The sequence below is a fragment of the Symphodus melops genome, assembly GCF_947650265.1.
Source record: "Symphodus melops genome assembly, chromosome: 22".
Classification (NCBI taxonomy): Eukaryota; Metazoa; Chordata; class Actinopteri; order Labriformes; family Labridae; genus Symphodus; species Symphodus melops.
Window position 1 is genome coordinate 877,330 of NC_136712.1, and position 23,282 is coordinate 900,611.

The 23,282-nt window shown below is 51.3% G+C and overlaps 2 protein-coding genes across 4 annotated transcripts in view; both read left to right on the top strand.

Annotated features, from left to right (window-relative positions):
• lrp6 (low density lipoprotein receptor-related protein 6) overlaps positions 1-14,025 on the top strand; it is a 27,878-nt gene extending 13,853 nt beyond the window's left edge. For 2 of the 3 annotated variants that reach the window (XM_079334756.1, XM_079334754.1), the window contains exons 6-23: positions 833-1,229; positions 1,310-1,481; positions 3,428-3,644; positions 3,731-4,020; positions 4,550-4,776; positions 4,853-5,037; positions 5,133-5,459; positions 5,545-5,747; positions 5,836-6,047; positions 6,243-6,433; positions 7,227-7,436; positions 7,519-7,644; positions 7,737-7,973; positions 8,056-8,166; positions 8,284-8,514; positions 8,603-8,739; positions 9,398-9,495; positions 9,592-14,025. In XM_079334756.1, coding sequence (XP_079190882.1) covers positions 833-1,229; positions 1,310-1,481; positions 3,428-3,644; positions 3,731-4,020; positions 4,550-4,776; positions 4,853-5,037; positions 5,133-5,459; positions 5,545-5,747; positions 5,836-6,047; positions 6,243-6,433; positions 7,227-7,436; positions 7,519-7,644; positions 7,737-7,973; positions 8,056-8,166; positions 8,284-8,514; positions 8,603-8,739; positions 9,398-9,495; positions 9,592-9,898 — 3,878 coding nt within the window. In that variant the 3' untranslated portion in view covers positions 9,899-14,025. The remainder of the gene's footprint in view (positions 1-832; positions 1,230-1,309; positions 1,482-3,427; positions 3,645-3,730; positions 4,021-4,549; positions 4,777-4,852; positions 5,038-5,132; positions 5,460-5,544; positions 5,748-5,835; positions 6,048-6,242; positions 6,434-7,226; positions 7,437-7,518; positions 7,645-7,736; positions 7,974-8,055; positions 8,167-8,283; positions 8,515-8,602; positions 8,740-9,397; positions 9,496-9,591) is intronic. The other variant, XM_079334755.1, reaches the window with a different exon arrangement.
• A 656-nt stretch (positions 14,026-14,681) lies between these two features.
• tbk1 (TANK-binding kinase 1) lies at positions 14,682-22,748 on the top strand. The gene is made up of 21 exons (XM_079334750.1): positions 14,682-14,871; positions 15,809-15,915; positions 16,835-16,975; positions 17,050-17,179; positions 17,267-17,448; positions 17,678-17,838; positions 17,919-18,029; positions 18,105-18,284; positions 18,367-18,563; positions 18,655-18,713; positions 18,837-18,928; positions 19,027-19,128; positions 19,235-19,313; positions 19,542-19,663; positions 19,749-19,825; positions 19,918-19,957; positions 20,263-20,364; positions 20,482-20,578; positions 20,667-20,767; positions 20,858-20,929; positions 21,258-22,748. Exons 2-21 carry the CDS (start codon positions 15,829-15,831, stop codon positions 21,295-21,297), a joined length of 2,172 nt encoding a protein of 723 aa, XP_079190876.1. The 5' UTR covers positions 14,682-14,871; positions 15,809-15,828; the 3' UTR covers positions 21,298-22,748.
• Positions 22,749-23,282: the final 534 nt, after the last annotated feature.

The window sequence follows — 23,282 nt, forward strand, 5'->3', positions numbered from 1 at the left end:
GCAGCTCATGTTTACTGTTGGACTGCAGCAGAAAAAGTGTTCGTGTTGGGATGAAGACATTTAGCTCATTTGTTGCTTTTGTTCTGAAAACCGCGGAGAGACAGTTTGGCGTAAACTCGGAGAACAAATGAGGCGTGAGGGAAAAGGGTCAAAGGTTAAATCTGCATAAACGGAAACTTCGCAGAGCAGCAACAAGCAATCGCTTTACAGAACTCAATCCCAACACGTTTTCAGTCATTATAATATGTTGATGGAAGCCGGTTCTGACAGTCGGGCTTTACGTGACCTTTGACCTCAGTTTGTTCAGGCTTGAGATTTAAATAAAGTTTAAAACGGTATAGTAAAAGTAAGTATAAAAAGGTTATAAGAACAAAAAACTGGCACAAAATGTCTGACAGCAGCACTAAGCGTCTGCGTGTTCAGTTCTTTAGGATGAACTGTCCCTTTAAATGAGGACTGTCTCTTTAAATGAGGACTGTCTCTTTAAATGTGGACTGTCTCTTTAAATGTGATCTGTCTCTTTAAATGAGGACTGTCTCTTTAAATGTGATCTGTCCCTTTAAATGTGAACTGTCCCTTTTAAATGTGGACTGTCTCTTTAAATGTGGACTGTCCCTTTAAATGTGGACTGTCTCTTTAAATGTGGACTGTCTCTTTAAATGTGGACTGTCTCTTTAAATGTGGACTGTCTCTTTAAATGTGGCCTGTCTCTTTAAATGTGGCCTGTCTCTTTAAATGTGGCCTGTCACTTTAAATGTGGACTGTCCCTTTAAATGTGGACTGTCACTTTAAATGTGAACTGTCCCTTTAAATCTGTGACCTCTGCGTTCAGGTGCGACTCAGATGCTGCTGCTGGCGAGGCGGACCGACCTGCGGCGGATCTCTCTGGACATGCCGGACTTCACGGACATCATCCTGCAGGTGGATGACATCCGGCACGCCATCGCCATCGACTACGACCCGGTGGAGGGATACATCTACTGGACGGATGACGACGTCAAAGCCATCCGCCGCTCGCTGCTCGACGGCAGCGAGGCGGAGTTCGTGGTCACGTCTCAGGTGAACCACCCGGACGGCATCGCGGTGGACTGGATCGCCAGGAACCTGTACTGGACGGACACGGGGACGGATCGCATCGAGGTGACGCGGCTCAACGGCACCATGCGCAAGATCCTGATCTCTGAAGACCTGGACGAGCCGCGAGCCATCGTCCTGGATCCCGTGGCCGGGTGAGTCGACCAGCCGACCAATCAGAGATCAGTGGATTTCCATGCCATGTTCTCCGTCTGACGTTAAGTTCTGGTTTCAGCTACATGTACTGGACGGACTGGGGCGAGGTGCCGAAGATCGAGCGAGCCGATCTGGACGGGATGGAGCGCCTGGTGATGGTGAACACGTCGCTCGGCTGGCCCAACGGTCTCGCCCTCGACTACGACGAGAGAAAGATCTACTGGGGGGACGCCAAGACCGACAAGATTGAGGTGTGTGTGTGTGTGTGTGTGTGTGTGTGTGTGTGTGTGTGTGTGTGTGTGTGTGTGTGTGTGTGTGTGTGTGTGTGTGTGTGTGTGTGTGTGTGTGTGTGTGTGTGTGTGTGTGTGTGTGTGTGTGTGTGTGTGTGTGTGTGTGTGTGTGTGTGTGTGTGTGTGTGTGTGTGTGTGAACGACTCAGCACTGAGACTTCCTGCTGTCGGCCTTCAAAATAAACCGCCGGTCAGCTCCGTACAGCGTGATTCTCTCGTCTCGCGTGGTCGTCTTCGGCACGTATACGACGGTAGAAGTGAGATCTCCGTTGTCGTGGTAACGGATTTCAGATGTTTTCCCTCCTGTGTCAAACTTTCAACTCGGAGTCGTCGGCCCAGTTTGTGATGAAAATAAAACTCTCTCTCTCTCTGCGGTTTGTGTCCTCACGCCATCCCTCCATGTTCTCTGGATTTGTATTTTTATGGTTTTCCTCTGGAGGGGGGGCAGGGGGGGGGGGGCAGGGGGGGGTGCATGAACCCCTCAGGACCCTGCAGTCTTTAGCCCCCTTTAAACGTGCTTCTTCTGCTGGTTCTTCTCTGTAAATGGGGGGCGGTGAGGGGTCTCCAATAGACCACCATCCCCCCTTCCCCCCAGGTTTTTCAGGGGACCCAGTTTCTGAGGCGGACGGCCAACATCTGGTTCCGATTGCGGCCCGCTCCAGCTGCGGTCGCTCTGTTTAGAATCGAGGCCGAATGTGAAACCGTCTCCGCACTGCGGTCGCAAACCAGAGGAGACCTCTGAGCCGGGGCCACGAGCCCGGAGTGGAAACTTCACTTTATATTTATACACCCCGCGCTCGCTGTGCGTGTGTGTGTGTGCGTGCGTGCGTGTGTGTGTGCGTGTGTGTGTGTGTGTGTGTGTGTGTGTGTGTGTGTAGGTGGCAGCGGTCCATGCAGGCCTGTTGTGCGAGCAGCGTGGCGTCAGATCAGTGAAAGCTGCACAGATTACAGAGCGGCTGCAGATTCCTGACATTTCTCCTCCGCTGACGCTTCTCGTCTCTCTGCATGTTTCTAACAATCATCTGATCACAACCTTCACTCTGCTGCGCGTGTGTGTGTGTGTGTGTGTGTGTGTGTGTGCGTGCGTGTGTGTCACCGAGATGTTCTGATAACATCGGACTGAACGCAGCCGTCTCACACCAGTGTGTAAAAAAAAAAAAAAAAACAAAGAACTGCAGATTCATCGTTCGGTGACAAAAAACAAATGACCCGGAAAACCACGCGAGCGTCACGCGTGTAACGCAAACATGTTTCACTCCTCTCTCGCCGTTTGGGAGGAACACGAACGCCAAATCTCAGATGTCACGAGTCCGCTCCCAGAATCTAGAAGCGTTTCGGTGTTAGCGGTCCAATCTGTCGACGCTTCCTTCGGCGTTTGAAGGGTTAATAAAGAGCGGCCAGCGCGCTTCATATCGCCGCTTTGTAGTGCAGCTTCACAGTCTCTTCCTGTGTGTGCGGCGCCGTTTAAACTCAGCTCCAGGTTCTTTTGGCGCCGCTCCTGAGCAGTCTCAGTTCTGGGTTTAGAAAACCCGTGTGCCGCTGGGAGGAAGTGAGATGTCAAGGTTTGAGCGAGAGGCGAGGAGGAGGAAATGTGGCGGCCATATGCTGCCTCTGTTTTTTTTTTTTTTTTTTGCTCGGCTGTTGCTTCTAATTAGCGGCGCTGCGATGTGCTGCCAGGTCGCCTGAGCTCTACTGAGCGCGCTCAGAAGAGAGAAACACAATGTGTACTCGGCCCCTGTCAGACCAGCCGCCGGGCATGATGGGAAATGTGGACGTTAATGTTTACAGTGACTCTGTATCCTCGTTCTGCTTCGTCGTTTGTTTGTTTTGGAATGACCCGATGTGTTGTTGCCACGGTAACCGGTGTAAACCCCCCGTCACCTCCTCTCCCCCGTGTGTGTCCGTCAGGTGATGAACATGGACGGGACGGGCCGACGGGTGCTGGTGGAGGACAAACTTCCTCACATCTTCGGCTTCACTCTGCTCGGCGACTTCATCTACTGGACGGACTGGCAGCGGCGCAGCATCGAGCGCGTCCACAAGCGCACGGCCGAGCGAGAGTTCATCATCGACCAGCTGCCCGACCTCATGGGGCTCAAGGCCACATACGTGCACCGAGCTACGGGTGAGTCCGCTCGCCGCGTCCGGACTTCCTCCAGGTCACTCACCCATCGAACGCCTGACTTACCTATGCCCCGCCCCCTTCTTCAGGTACGAACCCGTGTGCGGAGAGTAACGGCGGCTGCAGCCACCTGTGCCTGTTCAAGCCTCAGGGCGTGCAGTGCGGATGTCCCATCGGCCTCGAACTCATCGCAGACATGAGGACGTGCATCGTCCCCGAGGCTTTCCTGCTCTTCTCCCGACACACCGACATCCGCCGCATCTCCCTGGAAACCAACAACAACAACGTGGCCATCCCGCTCACCGGCGTCAAGGAGGCGTCGGCGCTCGACTTCGACGTCACCGACAACAGGATCTACTGGACCGACATCACGCTGAAGGTTAGAACCACACTTCTTCTCCTGAAGCTCCTCCCCCTTTTCCTCCTCCTTCTCCTGAAGCTCCTCCCCCTCCTTCTTCTCCTGAAGCCCCTCCCCCTTTCCCCTCCTCCTTCTTCTCCTGAAGCCCTCCCCCTTTCCCCCTCCTTCGTCTTCTCCTGAAGCCCCTCCCCCTTCTCCCGAGGCTCCTCCCCTTTCCCCTCCTCTCCTTTCACCTGAAGCTCCTCCCCTTTTCATAATCTTTCCCCTGAAGCCCCTCCCCCTTTCCCCTCCTTCTCCTGAAGCCCCTCCCCCTTTTCCCACCTCCTCCTTCTTCTCCTGAAGCTCCTCCCCCTTCCCCCTCCTTCTTCTTCTCCTGAGGCTCCTCCCCTTTTCCCTCCTCCTCTCTTTTTCTCCTGAAGCTCCTCCCCCTTTTCATAATCTTTCTCCTGAAGCCCCTCCCCGTCTTTCTTATTCTCCTGAAGCTCCTCCCCCTTTTCCTCGTCCTTCTTTTACTTGCCTTGTATCTAACTCTCTCTCTCTCTCTCTGTAGACCATCAGTCGGGCGTTCATGAACGGCAGCGCTCTGGAGCACGTGGTGGAGTTCGGTCTCGACTACCCCGAGGGGATGGCGGTGGACTGGCTGGGGAAAAACCTGTACTGGGCTGACACGGGGACGAACCGCATCGAGGTGGCCAAGCTGGACGGGCAGCACCGGCAGGTCCTGGTGTGGAAGGACCTGGACAGTCCCCGAGCGCTGGCTCTGGACCCCGCCGAGGGGTGAGGGGGAAAAACCACAGAAGAAGAATCGGAGCGGTCCTCTTCTTGTTCGAGTCTGACTTGTTTTTGTTTTCAGGTACATGTACTGGACCGAGTGGGGCGGGAAGCCCAAGATCGACCGCGCGGCGATGGACGGGACGGGTCGGATCACTCTGGTGGCCGACGTGGGCCGAGCCAACGGGCTGACCATCGACTACGCCGAGAGACGGCTGTACTGGACCGACCTGGACACGACGCTCATCGAGTCCTCCAACATGCTCGGTGCGTTTCTTCTTCTTCTTCTTTTCTCCGTCTTCTCCTTTTCTTCTTCTCCTGACTCCTCCCCCATCGTCTCTCCTGACTCCTCCCCCCCTCAGGTCTGGATCGGGAGGTGATAGCGGACGACCTTCCTCACCCGTTCGGCCTCACGCAGTACCAGGACTACATCTACTGGACGGACTGGAGCCAGCGCAGCATCGAGCGCGCCAACAAGACGAGCGGGCAGAACCGCACCATCATCCAAGGTCACCTTGACTACGTCATGGACATCCTGGTCTTCCACTCGTCGCGTCAGGGTGGCTGGAACGCCTGCGCCTCCACCAACGGGCACTGCTCCCACCTCTGCCTCGCCGTGCCCGTCAGCAGCTTCGTCTGCGGATGCCCCGCCCACTTCTCGCTCAACTACGACAACAAGACGTGCAGCGGTGAGCCGCGGCGCTCTCCGCCCGATGTTTTCCCCTCTCGCTGTGAAAAACTCTGAGGAATGACCTTCGTGTTTTTTTCTCGCAGCTCCGACGTCCTTCCTGCTGTTCAGTCAGAAGACGGCGATCAATCGGATGGTCATCGACGAGCAGCAGAGTCCCGACATCATCCTGCCGATCCACAGTCTGAGGAACGTCCGCGCCATCGACTACGACCCGCTGGACAAGCAGCTGTACTGGATCGACTCCAAGCAGAATGTCATCCGCCGCGCGCAGGAGGACGGCAACCAGGTGAGGACGCCGCACGCCGGTTATAGAAGTTTAAAAAAAAACAAAAAAAAAAACAGCGTCTGACCTTCCTTGGTTCTCGTCCAATCAGAGCATGACGGTGGTGCCGAGTTCGATGGGCGGAGCCAGCCAGGGCCTGCAGCTGTACGACCTGAGCATCGACATCTACAGCCGCTTCATCTACTGGACGAGCGAGGTCACCAACGTCATCAACGTCACCCGCACAGACGGCAGCAGGGTGGGCGTGGTGCTGAGGGGCGAGCACGACAAACCGCGCGCCATCGTGGTCAACCCGGAGAGAGGGTCAGTGAGGTCACACGGTCAAAATGACCCGAGGTTTAAAATCAGGAAGTCAAATATTATTTAAGAACGAGTAAAGAGCGCCTGGTCATCAAACCGGCTGCCATGTTTTAGTCGTGGTTGTTGGCGCTGGCGGGGTCGTTGTCGAGGTGACCTCCGGGTCGTTTGGTTAATCGTCCCCTGCGCCTTGTCTTGCAGGTACATGTACTTCACCAACCTGCTGGAGCGCTCGCCGAAGATCGAGCGGGCGGCTCTGGACGGGACGGAGCGCGAGGTGCTGTTCTTCAGCGGCCTGGGGAAACCGGTCGCCCTCGCCATCGACAACGAGGTGGGGAAGCTGTTCTGGGTGGACTCGGACCTGAGACGCATCGAGAGCAGCGACCTGTCAGGTGAGTCGTGGATCGAGTCCCAGCAGGTCTGCAGGCGGACCGACGGGAGGCCCGGTTTGTGCGTTTAACACGATGAGCGTGCGGCGTGGCGTGCGTGGGTGGCGTTGAACGTGTGAACAGGTTCTGGACTCTTCTGTGTGGAGTTTCTCTCTCTCTCTCTCTGAGAGCGGAGGTTGGCTCGGAGCCTCGAGCTCAGCACATTCCTGTGATTCTCCGGAGCCCCACGCAGGCCGACAGGAATGTAAACCATCTGTGCGCCCGGCCGAGTCACCGCCGCCGCCGCTGCGTCCCGCTCTCTCTCTCCCGTCCCGTCTTTGAGCTGAACGAAGTCGTAGCGCGTCGGTGACTCTCTGCCGTGGTCAAATCTCCGACTGGCTGCTTCATCAGTTCATCATGCAGAGGCTGCTGGCGCCCCCTTCAGGCCACGCTGGTGAACTACAACTCTGAACTGGGCCGTCATGATACCAGAGCTTTTAACGCTTTAAAAAAAAAAACCCAATTATTGCGTTACCACGGCAACCAAAACAGAAGTCCTAGAGACTCATTATTGGATCATTTTTAAACCCGTGCTCGCTCGCGGCGTGGCGGCGTTCTGTCTCTTGTGTCGTTTCTCATGTGTTGACTTGTGGCTGACCTCGGTGTGTCGCTGTCCCCTCCTCCCGCCTCCCCGCCTCCCTCGCACTTTCTCACCCGTTCAGTTGCCTCTCCTCCTGAAGTTTTTTTATCCCGACAACCTTGTTTTGTTTCTTCCCCTCTGTGTTTGTTTGTTTTGGCGGTTTTTTTTTTAAACCAGGAGCCAATCGGATCGTGATCGCCGACTCCAACATCCTGCAGCCGGTGGGTCTGACCGTGTTCGGGAACCACCTGTACTGGATCGACAAGCAGCAGCAGATGATCGAACGCATCGACAAGACGACCCGGGAGGGACGCACCAAGATCCAGGCCCGCATCGCCTACCTGAGCGACATCCACGCCGTGCACGAGCTGGACATGAGGGACTACAGTGAGTCTGAGGCGTGGCGCCCGCTCCGGCGTTTCTCGTTTTTTACACGGCGGTCACCTGACCCGCTCTCTTCTCCCTGCAGGTAAACACCCGTGCACGTGGGACAACGGCGGCTGCTCACACATCTGCATCGTGAAGGGCGACGGGACGACTCGCTGCTCGTGTCCCGTCCACCTGGTGCTGCTGCAGGACGAGCTCTCCTGCGGAGGTGAGACCCGGCACGCCAAGTCCAGATCCTCTTACTGGTTTTGTACAGGTCCCAGTCTCACTCACCCCCCCCCCCCCCTCCTCCCCCTGCAGAGCCCCCCACCTGCTCGCCGGAGCAGTTCTCCTGCACGTCCGGCGAGGTCGACTGCATCCCGCAGGCGTGGCGGTGCGACGGTTACCCCGAGTGCGACGACAGCAGCGACGAGGAGGACTGTCCCGTGTGCTGCGAGTCCGAGTTCCAGTGCGACAGCGGGCAGTGCATCGACCTGAGCCTGCGCTGCAACGGCGAGGTCAACTGTCAGGACCGCTCGGACGAGAACAAGTGTGAAGGTGAGACTGCAGCGAGCGAGCGAGAGAACGCCATGTACCCGGGGAACGCCATGATGACCATGTTGTGGTTTTCTCTCCGCAGTCCGCTGCCCGCCCGATCAGTTCAGCTGCTCCAACGGTCAGTGCATCGGGAAACACAAGAAGTGCGACCACAACACGGACTGCACCGACAACTCGGACGAGATCGGCTGCTGTGAGTCGTCGACCTCTCGTCCCGTTTCCATGGAGACGAGATACAGGATGCATTCAGAGCTTCCTGTCCGTCTCATTCATTTTAACGTCTTCTTCTTCTGTGGGTTTTTTTTTTCAGATCCGACCGAGGAGCCGCCCCCTCCGCCCAACGCGACCATCGGCTCCATCGTGGCCGTGGTCATGGCGCTGTTCGTGGTCGGGGCCGTGTACTTCGTCTGCCAGCGTGTCCTCTGTCCTCAGATGAAGGACGACGGCGAGACGGTCACCAACGACTTCGTGGTCCACGGGCCGTCCTCCGTGCCGCTCGGATACGTGCCGCACCCGAGCTCGCTGTCCAGCTCACTGCCAGGTAAGACGCACGCCACCGTCCATCTTTTTTTTTTTTTTTTTTTTTTTATGTTTAGAACGCAAACGTGACGTTCGGTTTCCGTCCACAGGCATGTCGAGAGGGAAGTCTGTGATTGGCTCGCTCAGCATCATGGGCGGGAGCAGCGGGCCGCCGTACGACCGCGCTCATGTGACCGGAGCGTCGTCCAGCAGCTCGTCCAGCACCAAGGGGACGTACTTCCCCCCGGTAAGAGAGCGAGCGAGCGGGCGGAGAGAGAGGGAGCGAGGGGAGAGAGAGAGCGAGCAGGGGGAGAGAGAGAGAGAGCGAGCAGGGGGAGAGAGAGAGAGCGAGCAGGGGGAGAGAGAGTGGGAGGAGAGAGCGAGCAGGGGGAGAGAGAGAGAGCGAGCAGGGGGAGAGAGAGTGGGAGGAGAGAGAGCGAGCAGGGGGAGAGAGAGAGAGCGAGCAGGGGGAGAGAGAGTGGGAGGAGAGAGAGCGAGCAGGGGGAGAGAGAGAGAGCGAGCAGGGGGAGAGAGAGTGGGAGGAGAGAGAGCGAGCAGGGGGAGAGAGAGAGAGCGAGCAGGGGGAGAGAGAGTGGGAGGAGAGAGAGCGAGCAGGGGGAGAGAGAGAGAGCGAGCAGGGGGAGAGAGAGAGCGGGGGAGAGAGAGCGAGCGAGGGGAGAGAGAGTGGGAGGAGAGAGAGCGAGCGAAGGGGGGAGAGAGAGAGTGAGCGAGGGGGGAGAGAGAGCGAGGGGAGAGAGAGTGAGCGAGGGGGGAGAGAGAGAGCGAGCGGGGGAGAGAGAGCGGGAGGAGAGAGAGCGAGCGAAGGGGGGAGAGAGAGAGCGAGCGAGGGGGGAGAGAGAGAGCGAGCGGCTCTGATCCAATCTGACTGTTTGTTGTTTCTTCAGATCCTGAATCCTCCGCCGTCGCCCGCCACAGTCCGCTCTCAGTACACGATGGAGTTCGGTTATTCATCCAACAGTCCGTCTACGCACAGATCGTACAGGTACGCACGCCTCCTTTTTTGAAACGCCGTCTCCTCATTGGTCGACGGACTCGTCAGGATCCTTGTTTACAAAGTCTGTATAAACGTGTCTCTCAGTTACAGGCCGTACACGTACCGCCACTTCGCCCCGCCCACCACCCCCTGCAGCACTGACGTGTGCGACAGCGACTACACGCCGGGACGCCGGGCGCCGCTCAAGTCCAGCGCCGCAGCCGCCGCCAAGGGCTACACCAGCGACCTCAACTACGACTCGGAGCCTTTCCCGCCGCCGCCGACGCCCCGCAGCCAGTACCTGTCGGCGGAGGAGAACTGTGAGAGCTGCCCGCCGTCGCCTTACACCGAACGCAGCTACTCCCACCACCTCTACCCGCCGCCGCCATCGCCCTGCACGGACTCCTCGTGAGCCAAACCCTCTCCCCCGACCCCCCCCCCCCCCCCCCCTCCCCACGCACAGCTCCGCCCCCTCACTGTAAATAGCAATTGTGCATAAATGAGGATAAAAATGGGAAGGAGAGACTGAGGACGGCGAGGAGCGAGGACGAGAAAAGGAATCCCGGGAGCTGCAGAACATTTGTACATTAAAAAGAGAAAAAACATATTTATATATTTTCTATACAGTTTACTGACGATAGTTTGTATTAAGAAATTTGTACATTTTTTAAGAAAAAGGTTTTTATTAAAATCATCACAAATATAAGTTGCCTTAAAGCGGGAGACAAGAAGGACGCCGAGCACGCCATGATCAGCGGACGTTTTTAACTTATCTGATGCCAAATATGAAAAACACACCGAGCTGCGGGGAGGACGCTCTGCAAGGCGGCCATCTTGTCCGCGGTTACCATGGAAACTGGATCAGCAGCAGCCGGGAGGAGGAGACTGTGGTACTGGGAACATTGGGGGGGGGGTTTTTTTAATCGACCTCCTCGTCTCGAAGCGGTTTCAGAGGAGGACGGCGTCCGCGCCGGGTGCGAGGAGTCATGTGACGTGGCGCTCTGACGGCGCCTTCAGAGCGAGTGTTCAGTTGGACTTTTTTTAAAAAACTACGGAGGCCCTGAAGGGACACGAACGTTTCTGACGTGCACGAACCCTTCGGACAATCGCACACTTTGATTCGTCATCTCAAACGCTAAATCACGCACGCCATGATGTTCCTCCCCGACCTCGACATGGCGTTGTTGCACAAATTTGGGCTTTTCAACAAAGTTTGCACGCTACAATCGTGTTCCTCGCCAAGCTGAACAAGCTGTTTCACCTCAGCGCCATCCTCTCAAACGAGGCGGCGTGCACGAGGCGGCGCGTTTCAAAGTGCCGGCTGCAACCTGACACACGCCGCGTCGTACAGAAGACGTTCGGTGTCGACTTTCACACGACTCTCGTTGAAACGACACCCGTTTGACGCCACGGCCTGCGCCCCCGTGCACGCCGTGCAGCTGGTCGTCAACTTTTAAAAAAAAATTTAAAAAATGCAACGATAACGTCGGAGCAGACAAACTTCCCGTCTGGCACCAGACTCGAGGTAAAACACGCACATGTTTTTTCTTTTCATGTGTTCCTCCTGGGCCTCCGTAGGAAACAATAAAACGCCGTCCCGCTGACGCTTGAAGATCAGACGGACGCCACGTGACTCACACGGCGCCGACGTTCCAGACGGATTTAAAACCAAATCCTTCGTGTTCGACTCTTCGCTGTCGTCGCGACCCGACGCTGCGTCGTCCTCCTTTTTTTCTTTTTTTTTTTTGATTTCGTGTCTCTGTTCTCTCGCTCGGAGGGACGCGGCGTTTCACCACGAACACGATCTGTGCCTGACCAGTTCCACGTCTTCATCCCCGTTTAGTTTATTTTGATGTTTCTGTTTCAGCCACTCAAAGGAACCCAGTGCCCACTAAACGCTCGATAGTATTTTTGTACCACATGTTGTGTAGATACGTATTTATAAGCTATATAGAGAATCATTGTAAATCTGACCTTTGAACTCTTGCAGTACTTTTCATTCCGTCTTTTTTTATATTGCATCATTATATTTTTCTACTGAAAAAAAAATCACTTCAGACGTACGGCGACAATCTCAGAATCAGTCAATCGAAGAACATATCCAGGTTTTTGTGTCTGTAAAGGTCAAAGGTCAAAGGTCGAAGGACTGTTTGTGCCAAAAAAAAAAAAAAAAACAGGATGTGGAGGCAGATGAGAAGTCGGGACGGGACGGCGAACGTGAGGCGTCCGTTCTGTTGCCATGGAAACATCTGTTACTTTTTTTTTTTTTTTTTTTTTTATCTGTTCTTTGTCGGGTTTTTCTGCTTCAAATATGTTCGAACACTTTCCTTCATCATCATCATCGTCGGAGGAGGAGGAGTTTTCCCTCCGGGTCGTTAAACTCTCGGTTTCGTTGCCGACTCGGTCGTTGCCGACTCTCCGGAGGTCGTTGCCGACTCTCCGGAGGTCGTCGTGAAGCGAAACAACACCAGCATGAATCTGACAATCTTATTAATAAAGACGTAACGAGTTTGATGGCGTGAACGGGACACTGACCTCCTCGGCACGTCTGCGTTTGTAACAAACAAAATCATCCGTCTTGATGAGGCCTCTAACACGCCGTTCCCCCGGCGTCCTGCGTGTGAAGACGTGCACGAGCGTCATCGTCTTTGCAAACAACCATGTTTTTGTTTTTTGTTGTTTTTGTACGACAGTGACTCATCTCGACGCTACTCCTCATAAAAACGTTTTGCAAAGACGATTTCTGTGCTCGTGCGATCTTCACATTCCTGATATTTCCGCACACCTGAAGTTTATTTTTCCGTTTCGCCCGAGAAGTCAAAAAAAAATCTGATTATTGACTTCGGGGAGAAATGCAGAATATTTTCACCCCGAAGTGGTCTGTGATATTTTTTTTATTTTTGGCCCTCTGCTGCCTCCGTACATCCTCAGCGTGTGTCCACACCTGGTGACCAGCTGAGCTCTACCTGTGGTACAATCACACACACACACACACACACACACACACACACACACACCTGAGGAACCTTTTGGGAGACGTTCTCATTCTCTGACTGCACTTTACAGAACTTTCATCGTTTTTAAACTGGTACAAAACGACGGTTTTTTTCGTGCAGCCGGAGGAACGATGTGTTTGAAAAAAGAAACATGGCCGACGTTTGTTTGTGTTCAAAAACGAGACGAGCGACTCACGAAGAGGAGATTCATGACTTCTTATTGTCACGTTTTTTTTTAATCGTCTGAACGGTGAATCGTTCCTTTAAAGCTCTCGCAGTGACTCGTCTCATTCTTTGATTCATGATCGTTGTAACTTTCCCGTCTCTTCGTCGTCTGCTGTGAGATCTGTGAAATGTGACGTTCGTTACGTCCGACGCCACGAAGATGAAATGTTTGACCTCGACGTTTTGATGGATGCAAAGTGACATTTTTTTGGATTTCTGGTCGTTTTAACTTTGATTTTAAGGAAGCGGAGACGTTCACGCACCGAAGGTTTAAACGGCCGATAAGCACAACATCGACACGCGCGTGTTTATTTTCACGTGTTCACCGCGGCCGCGCGGTCAACGCTTCGTCCACGTGCGCAACATTTCTGGCATTTCACAGATGTTTTTTAAAAAGTGCAAAAAATCTCAAATCTTAACGAGAAGTTTGATCCTGTCACATCGAACGTTACGGACAGAAAACTGAAGAATTTAACGAAATCATGAGAAACAAAATGATGATTCTTGATCCTAAAAAATCTATTTCTGCATCATTTGAAGACACTGAAGTTTATTTTTTATGCTGAATCAACAGATTTTTAAAACTTTTTTTTTTTACAAGTCCTTTTTTTTATTTCTTTGAACATCCTGTCATGGGAGGAGTATCCGGACTTGTCAAGTAAATGTGGGTAGTAAGATATTTGTTTGATCCGACACCAGATGTGAACTTTCTTCGATTTGAGTTTTTTGCAGTTTTGCAGAACGAATTTTAAAAAATAAAAAAAATCTCGGCCAAATATTTTCAAGAAAAGCGTAAAAATCAAAGGTGTAACTGTGAGTTTTGTTTGTGTCCTCTTCGTGTTGTTGTCATATCTCGGACTCAGACTGAGGTTTGCCTCGTGCGGACGTTTTGTACAGGTCGTGATGAAGGTTTGCTGACAAGGTTCAAAGGAAGTAGAAATGTTTTAAAAAAAAAAAGAAAAAAAAAGGTTGAATAAGCACTTTGCTCTCCAGGTTTGTTTTGTTTCTCGGAGGTTTCGACAGAAGAGCAGAAAAGTTTGTGTTGTCGTTGTTTTCTCACGTTGTCCTTCATCCGGTTTCGTTGCTCTCATGGTGCTCGGAGGATGTTCGTGGAGACGACCGACACTTTTTTTTTTTTTTTGTTCGTTTCATTTCCACCGACTGTCCGTTTTTATACGATGACTGCTTCACCTGTAAACAGAGGATCAGATGGACCTGTACAGCCCATCCAGCTGCCACCATAAGCTGTTGTAACTCATGAAATGCTGATTTTTTTTTTCTCCCTTTTTGTTAAATATAAAGTGAGTGAACTTTTAAACTGTGTGTCTGCGTGGTGATTGATGGCCAGTAAATATTTATGCTGTGAATTTTAAAGGACCAATCAGAGAGCTGCTCTCTTCTGTGATCAGACATGAAGGAAACCACATGGTGACCAGTGTGAGCATCCACTCTATAGAGAGGAGGGGAGACGGCCCTCTGATGATCAGTTTAGACTGCAGTACCCGTTTTAAACACTCGGGGCAGTGTTACATATTGTTCCTTTAAAGAGCATATTGCAGGTTAAAGACAAAACTTAACTAATCATAGGAAAATACGTTAACAATACTGTTTTTAAAGAAATTCAGAAATTAATAACCCACAGGGTCTCCTGGAGACGTTTTAGTACGTTTTCGCACGTCTTTGCTCTTTACTTCCGCATTCGGCTGTGACGTAACGTAAGGGAGTCCCGTTGAATCATCGTTTAACATAGAAAATCATGGATCCAAGTGTCACTCCCGTCAATAAAGAGGAAGAAAATATGTATTCCTTTACATATAATGGTCCACTGGCTTATTATTCTTCCATGTGTGGACGCAGGTCAGAGTAGTTTACTACTGACCCTGTTTTTAATTAAATCTACTGAGGGGTTAACACTTTAACACGGCGCTTCTCTTCAGAGTACTACGGTAACTACAGTCCACGCCCCTTTCTCCCCTACCCGTGTGCTGATTGGCCGGCTCCTTCAACGTGACCTGGAGACAGCGGAAGACGAGGACTCCGCCGCAGCAAGAAGGGAGAGGAAATAAACAAAAATACAGACGATTAAAATTGAACGACTTAAACCTTTAAGACCGTGAATATACAGTCCCGGTTCGTGAGTCCGACGTGTCAGCTAACGGAGCCGGTAAGTGTTTAAATGTTTAAATGTTTAAACGGTGTTGAAATGTTCGTGTCATGTCCGCTGAAAGTGAAAATATAAAAGAGAAACCTAAAGAATCACAAACTGTCTGTTTACAGGCAGAAACCTGACAGCTAGGACACTTTCAACCCGCTGACTCTTTACTCATTTATTTCATCTAAAGTCTGAAATCAGAGACTTTAATCATCAAACCGTTAACATAATAAATCTGTTGTTGTTTTTATAGATGTTTTTTTTTTTTTGGCGGAGTGATACATGAAGAGGGAAACCTTCAGCTGTTTTTATTAATATTAATTATTTTTGTATCATCGTCACGGCTCGTTTATATCTGCAGTTTATTTCTGTTGTTTGAGGCCTCGAACGGGAAATTCCCACAGACAGACGCACGCACCGCCACGTCAAGAATACGTCATCACGTCACGATTGCGCAGCAAACAAAACACAAATAATACATTATAATATTATGACTACAAATAATAATTAATTAATACATAATTGTAATAATAATAACTAATAGTTAATTCTTAAAATAATAAAGTTAAAAATGTCTATAGCACTTTAAAAAATAAAATCAAAGATAAATGTGGAGAAGAAAAATATTGAATAATTCGGGCTGGATGGTATTCCGGTCTCTAGAAAGGTTGCCAGGTCACTTCCTGAGCACTGCCCTTGGTTCCCTTGAGCGAGGCACCAAAACAGCTGGTGGTTGTTTTTGTTTTTTTTATCAGTCCATCAAAAACTTTTGTGAATTAAAGTTAGAAAACGAGACATCAGCTGATATTGGGTTTCTATGACTTCTTTTTCTGTTGCCATGGTGACAGCAGTTTTCAACATAGTTAGATTTCTGCTGGACTCGTTTCAAAGTTCTGGTTTCATGACGACCCTCCTGAAAGCAATGATTTACCTTCTGATGTGTTTTCAGGTCCGTTTGCAGCCGTCAGGATGCAGAGCACCACAAACTACCTGTGGCTGATCTCCGACCTGCTGGGTCAGGGAGCCACGGCCAACGTTTACCGCGGCAGACACAAGGTGATCTCTCTCTCTCTCTCTCTCTCTCTCTCTCCCCCTCCCTCTCTCTCTCTCCCCCTCCCTCCCTCTCCCTCTCTCTCTCTCTCTCTCCCTCTCTCTCTCTCTCTCTCTCTCTCTCTCTCTCTCTCTCTCTCTCCCTCTCTGTCTCTCTCTCTCTCTCTCTCTCTCCCTCTCTCTCTCTCTCTCCCTCTCTGTCTCTCTCTCTCCCTCTCTCTCTCTCTCTCTCTCTCTCTCTCTCTCTCCCCCCTCCCTCTCTCTCTCCCTCCCTCTCTCTCTCTCTCTCTCTCTCTCTCTATCTCTTTCTATCTCTCTCTCTCTCTCTCTCTCTCTCTCTCCCTCTCCCCCCCTCTCTCTCCCCCTCCCTCTCTCTCTCCCTCCCTCTCTCTCTCTCTCTCTCTCTCTCTCTCTCTCTCTCCTCTCTCTCTTCGGGCTACACATCTCATATGGCTTCTCAACAAAAGAAAGAACATTCTTTGAAGCGCTGAGGGGGGGGGGGGGGGGGGGGGGGGCTTTCCCGAACCGTCGACTTGAACCTTTAAAGTCGGAGGATCCGTCTGAGCCTGATCGTCTGTTTGAACCTCCGGTCTGTTACATTTAAAACCTCCTTTGAACCGGCGCCGTCTTTCCCCTCGAGATCCCAACGACCACAAGACGTTCAAATGAACCCGTCCTCGACGGCGTCGACGAGACGGAGAGCGCGGCTTCTGTCGCATCATAAACCTTCCTCACTCATCTCAGGAGTTTTACTATGATTTTATTTACTTTCATGACAATCATTAAATATTTATGTTTTCTCCTCAATTTTGCTTTTTTAAAAATGTATTATTTATTATCACAAAAAAAAAAAACGGGAGAATTGTCAGAAGTTGAGATTCGTGCAGCTCGGAGCGTCTCTGAATGTTGGCGTGTTGCGTTGTAGAAAACGGGCGACCTGTACGCCGTCAAGGTGTTCAACAACCTGAGCTTCCTGCGGCCGCTCGACGTCCAGATGAGAGAGTTCGAGGTTCTGAAGAAACTCAACCACAAGAACATCGTCAAGCTGTTCGCCGTGGAGGAAGAGGTCGGTGTGTTTGCTCGCTCAGGTACGGCGCTCGCTGTCGATGACAAACTGAACGTGTGTGTTTCCTGCTTTAGTCGAACACGCGTCACAAGGTGCTGGTCATGGAGTACTGTCCGTGTGGGAGTCTCTACACCGTGCTGGAGGAGTCGTCCAACGCCTACGGGCTCCCCGAGGACGAGTTCCTGATCGTTCTGCACGACGTCGGTGAGTGGCGCTCCGATCCCAACGTTCAGCGTGTCTTTTTAAAAGCCGAGCGCCTGACTCTGAGCTGCTCTCTGATTGGTCGTTCAGTGGCAGGTATGAACCACCTGAGGGAGTACGGTATCGTCCACCGGGACATCAAACCAGGAAACATCATGCGAGTGATCGGCGAGGAGGGACGCTCCGTCTACAAGCTGACCGACTTCGGCGCCGCCAGAGAGCTCGAGGACGACGAGCAGTTTGTGTCTCTGTACGGCACCGAGGAATACCTGGTGAGACACACACACACACACACACACACACACACACACACACACACACTCCTGGTGAGACACACACACACCTGGTGAGACACACACACACACACACACACACACACACCTGGTGAGACACACACACACACACACACACACACACACACACCTGGTGTGTGAGGTGTTTTGTCTTTACGACATATAAAATGTGCGTTCTTTTCTTCTTCGTGTGTTTTTTTCCTCGCAGCACCCCGACATGTACGAGCGCGCCGTGCTGAGGAAAGACCACCAGAAGAAATACGGCGCCACGGTCGACCTGTGGAGCATCGGAGTCACCTTCTATCACGCCGCCACGGGCAGCCTGCCGTTCAGGCCGTTCGAGGGCCCGCGCAGGAACAAAGAAGTCATGTGAGCGATCAGAACGCTTTCAGCCGTCACCCGGGCGACGGCGAACAGGAAGCTGAACGAGCGCTCTGTTTGTTTGTCAGGTACAAAATCATCACGGAGAAGCCGTCGGGAACGATCTCGGGACACCAGAAGTCGGAGAACGGGAAGATCGAGTGGAGCACGGAGATGCCCGTGTCCTGCAGTCTGTCCAAGTAAGAACACGTGTGTGCGTGTGCGCCTGTGTTTTTCAGGATTGTGGATTTTAACCTCGTGTTTTGGCGTCTCAGGGGTCTTCAGAGCCTCCTGACTCCGGTCCTCGCCAACATCCTGGAGGCGGACCAGGAGAAGTGTTGGGGCTTCGACCAGTTCTTCGCCGAGACCAACGACATCCTCCACCGCACCGTGGTCAACGTGTTCAGCCTGCAGCAGGCCACGCTTCACCACGTCTACATCCACGAGTACAACACGTAAGAGTCCGGGTCGCCTGGAGGGGGCGGGGCCACACAGACAGACATCCACCGACACCTGCACTCCTCCGTGTGTCCACAGGGCGGCGCTGTTCCAGGAGCTGATTTCCCGCAGGTCCAGCATCCCGCTGCACAACCAGGAGCTGCTGTACGAGGGCCGCCGCCTCGTCCTCGACCCCAACCGCCAGGCCAAGACCTTCCCCAAGACGTCCAGAGACAATCCCATCATGCTCGTCAGCCGCGAGTCCGTCGCCACCGTGGGCCTCATCTTCGAAGACCGTACGCCGCCAGCTGTTTTCTCTCCTTTTCATTTGACGACTCCTGCAGGTCGACGCACGCTTTAACTCTCGAGTGTTTTTGTCCCCCGCAGCCAGCCCTCCGAAAGTCCAGCCTCGCTACGACCTCGACCTGGACGCCAGCTACGCTAAGGTACGGATCAGCGCTCGCCATCCGCTCCTCGCTGTGAGCGGTCTGAGCGCCTTAAAGACACAGTTTCTCTTCTTGCATCGTTAGCTCCACACATGCTAACGTCGCCGCTGTCGTCTGTTTCAGACTTTTGCAGGCGACGTCGGCCATTTATGGAAAACCTCCGAGTCTCTGCTGGTTTATCAGGAGCTGGTGCGGAAAGGAGTCCGAGGCTTGATGTAAGAAAAAGTCTTTATTCCTAATTCATGAATCTGTTCCCTCCGTCTTTAGAGTTTAGCGTTGTATAAAACACGTCCCTGTTCTTTCTTTCCTGCAGCGAGCTCATGAAGGAGGACTACAGCGAGATTCTGCACAAGAAGTCTGAGGTGTTCCACCTGTGTAACTTCTGCACTCAGATCCTGGAGAAGACGGAGCAGCTGTGAGTCGCTCGCTCGCTCGCTCGCTTTGATTCAAGTCAAGTTTTTTACATCTTGAATTCCAGGAAAGGGTTAATTAACGGGAGCTTCCTGTGCGTCGTCCTGCAGGTTCGAGGTGCTGATGCAGGCCAACATGATGTCAGCAGAGTACGACGAGATCTCAGACATGCACAAGAAAATCCTCAGAGTGAGAGCTCGCTTCTTTTTTTACATCCACGCCGAATCTTTGATGTTTTGTCTTCAAACTTTGGAAACTAAAACCTGTGTGTGTGTGTGTGTGTGTGTGTGTGTGTGTGTGTGTGTGTGTGTGTGTGTGTGTGTGTCTGTGTCTGTGTCTGTGTCTGTGTCTGTGTGTGTGTGTGTCTGTGTGTGTGTGTGTGTGTGTGTGTGTGTGTGTGTGTGTGTGTGTGTGCAGATCTCCAGCTCTCTGGAGCCTCTTGAACGAACAGCTCAGGACATCAAGAGTAAATTCCTCCCGGGAGGTCTGCTGACCGAAGGCTGGACGCAGCAAGTTGGGACGCACCCCGAGGACAGGAAGTGAGCACGTCTCGGTCTCATCACGTCGCCTCCCGACGTTTAAAATAAATCCGTTTGTCTGATGTGTGAACTTTTTCATCTGCAGCGTGGAGAAAATCAAAGTCCTTCTGGACGCCATCACGGCCATCTACCAGCAGTTCAAGAAAGACAAAGCCGAGAGACGTGAGTTTGTTTCCGTCCCGCTCGGCTCACGATGTTTAGATCAGCTGTTTCTGAACTTCCTGTGAACGCTGAGTTTCCTTCTCGTTGTTTAGGTCTGCCGTACAACGAAGAACAGATCCACAAGTTTGACAAGTAAGTCCACTGAACGTACAGATCAGATATCTGAGGCGCCGAGTCGCTCGGGCGTTTTCTCCGAGGAGTAAAGCGCTGCACGTTTTGTTGATAACGGCCGACGCTGCTCCGTTACTTTTCCCGCATGTTTTATCTTTGACGTCATTTATTATCCGATCAGACGTAGAGCGAGGGGGATGTTGGGACAAGTCACGACCTTTAGGCGATTAAAAATACGGGGAATATTTACATTTGTAACTATTTCCCTCCACCTCTCAGCTTTTATTTTGAAGGTCTGACTTCCTGTGTATGTGTTTCTCTGACAGACAGAAGTTGGTTCTTCACGCCAGCAAAGCGAGATCTTTGTTCACGGAGGAGTGCGCCATGAAGTATCGCCTCTTCATCTCGAAGAGCGAGGAGTGGATGAGGTAAAGTAAACGTCGCCGTCAGCCGCCATGTTTTTCTGACAGGAAGTGGGCGGATTCTCGATGTGGCGTGGTTACCGTGTGATGAGGATTTTGTCTGTTTTTCTTTTTGTTGTTCAGGAAGGTTCACCACGTGAGGAAGCAGCTGCTCAGCCTGTCGGGTCAGCTGATCAGCATCGAGAAGGAGGTCACCATGCTGATGGAGAGAGCCATCAAGGTGAGCTATGACATCATCACACAGGGTCACATGACAGCGCGAGGTCGTCACGTGACCCGAGAGCTAACCTCAGTTTGTCTGTGTCCAGCTGCAGGAAGTGCTGCCTCAGAAAGTTCTTCCTCTGGTGTCGAGCGGGATGAAGCCTCCGGCCTACCTGAGCCAGAACACTCTGGTGGAGATGACACTCGGGTCAGGAACCTTTACCTCGCCATCCTCGTCAAAATGACCAGCTGTGCATTTATTTATTTATGCTAAGCTCGGCTCCGTGTTGTGTTTCAGGATGAAGAAGCTGAAGGAGGAGATGGAGGGAGTCGTCAAAGAGCTCGCAGAGAACAACCACTTCTTAGAGAGGTCAGGCTGAAACACCACCGTTAGCCTAGCTTAGCACAAACACTGGAAGGGGGGGGAAACTGCTAGCCTGAGTTATTCATTTATTGTTTCCATAACTTAAGAGGCTGTTTCACACCTGAGCTGAGCTCACATGAACAGAATATGAGGGACTTTAAACTGAGAGTGTGTCGGAGCTAACAAGGCTGTTAGCGCCTCAAACAGATCCTTTCACTTCCAGTCATTATGCTAAGCTAAGCTCAAAACACCCAGAACCTTTTTTGCCTCCAGAGACTCTAAGCTTCTTCTTTACTGCTTCGGGGGATCAGGTGTTAATATTTCTGTCTTTCAGGTTCGGGACGCTGACGCTGGACGGAGGCCTGAGAGGTTAAAAAAACATCTAACTGCAGTCTGTACATATGTTTGTGTTTATCTTGTAAATACGTTGGACTGTGACACACAGCTTTTTGTATGAGATGTGTTCATGAACACGTGACAAACTCTCTGCATCTCTAAGAGCTCACCTTTGAAGGTCACATATTATGAGAACAGGCTGTTTCTGTGTCTGTAGCTTTAAATATGTAAATGAGCTGTGTCTGACCACGCCCCCTCTCTGGAAGGGCTCGGGTGTACTCGCTGCTTTCTGGCTCCATGTCCTATTGTTTACGGTGAGAAGGCAGACTCAGAGGGCAGAACAAACACCTAGCTGTGGGAGTGTCACCCACCTGGGGGAGGGGCTACTGCCCTTTGTGATGTCATGAAGGGAAAATCTCCGAAAGGCCTGATGAAGTGTATTTTACGTAATATGTGACCTTTAAATGATCTTATTTTTACCACATGAACAGCGTGGGAACAAAAACCCATAAACCCCCGAAAACTGAGGAGACATCTGAACGAAACTGTTTGAGCCAAAAGTCTGAAAAAACAACAATCAAAATGTTTTTATTAAAAGAAAACTTCATTTGTGTTTTATCTGACTTTATAGAGTTTGTAACTTTAATTTAGATTTTTGTCTTCAGGTTTTACTGAGTTAAGAGTATATTGGGTATTTTACAGGATCATTTTATTTTGAAGGGGTCAGACTGTATAAACGCCTGGGAAGAATTAAAGGGTTAATCATTGTTAAAATGACCTTAAAATGTACAAATCAGAATTATAATGTTAAACTAAGATATAGTTTTTAGGACGTATTGGAGTTTTCTAAAATAATCAGACAATAAAAAGTACGAGTTTTAAGTTTCCTTCAAAATAAAATGAAAGGATTTCTGGTTCAGCAGCTTCTCCTGTGTTTCAGATGTTTTCCCGTTAAGTGCTTTGTAATGGATTCTTAGTAACTGGACTTAAATATATGGCGGCGTGTGATTCTCTCTCGTTTGCATAAATAGCTAAAGTGCTGTAGCTACGCTGTCGCCTGCCTGCCGAATGCACGCGCTCGGTGCTGAGACCGCCACGACGGCGGCCTTAAAGGGGTTATTTTAGAGAACTTAAAATCAGAGGCATTAAAATCCCTTAAAATGGTTCAACTATGACACCTTTTCATGATTTCATTCTTTAAATCGTTATAATGCCTTAAAATCTCCTAAGTACAGGTGATCATTTTAAAGCGTGACCATGAAGGATCTCGTGGTTCCTTTCGCTGGCGGTGACGTGGCGGTGCATTAAGAGACGTTTTGTGAGGATTTTTTGGTGCATCACTTCCTGTGTTGTTCACGTGCAGAAACGCATCCGCTCCTCGTTCTGCAGCTTCATCATTTACTCTTTAGACGTTCAGCTTTTGTTTTGTCAGCTCTCAAAATGTTTAAAAAAAACCTGTAAATAAAAACAAAGATGGCCGACTTCTGAATGTGTGAACTGTTTTCTTTATGTATAAACTTAAAGGTTAAGTAGACTAGGTCCCTCCTCCCCAAAGTACACGCCCACTGCTGGGTTGGCATAAGCCGCATGCTAACACATGCTAACCGCAAGTGTTTGTCAGCTTCCTGTCCAACAGGAAGTGGACCAACTTCACGTCCACGGGTAAAAGACACGACAAGGTTCAGCCTGGTTTTAGAAGCAGCTTTCTCCTCTTGCTGTTTCTCCTCACTCTGATTAGATTTTCTCTTCTTTGCTGTCATTTTCACCGCTTTGAATCTCCTCCAATCACTGAGCTGTATCCACTCCTAAACTCACCTGCTGCGCTCTCATTGGCTGGAGGAAACACACCAGCTCCGCCCACAAACGTCCCAAGTCAACCAGAAGAAATCAGAAGAGTCAAATCCAGTCAGAGGACAGAGTCTCTGCGGACACAGTCACACTTGTACGGAGGCCCAGAAGGGACAAATGGAGGAGCTTTGCTTTTATGAAAGCCTTTTCTCGTCCACTCTGATGTATAATCTTG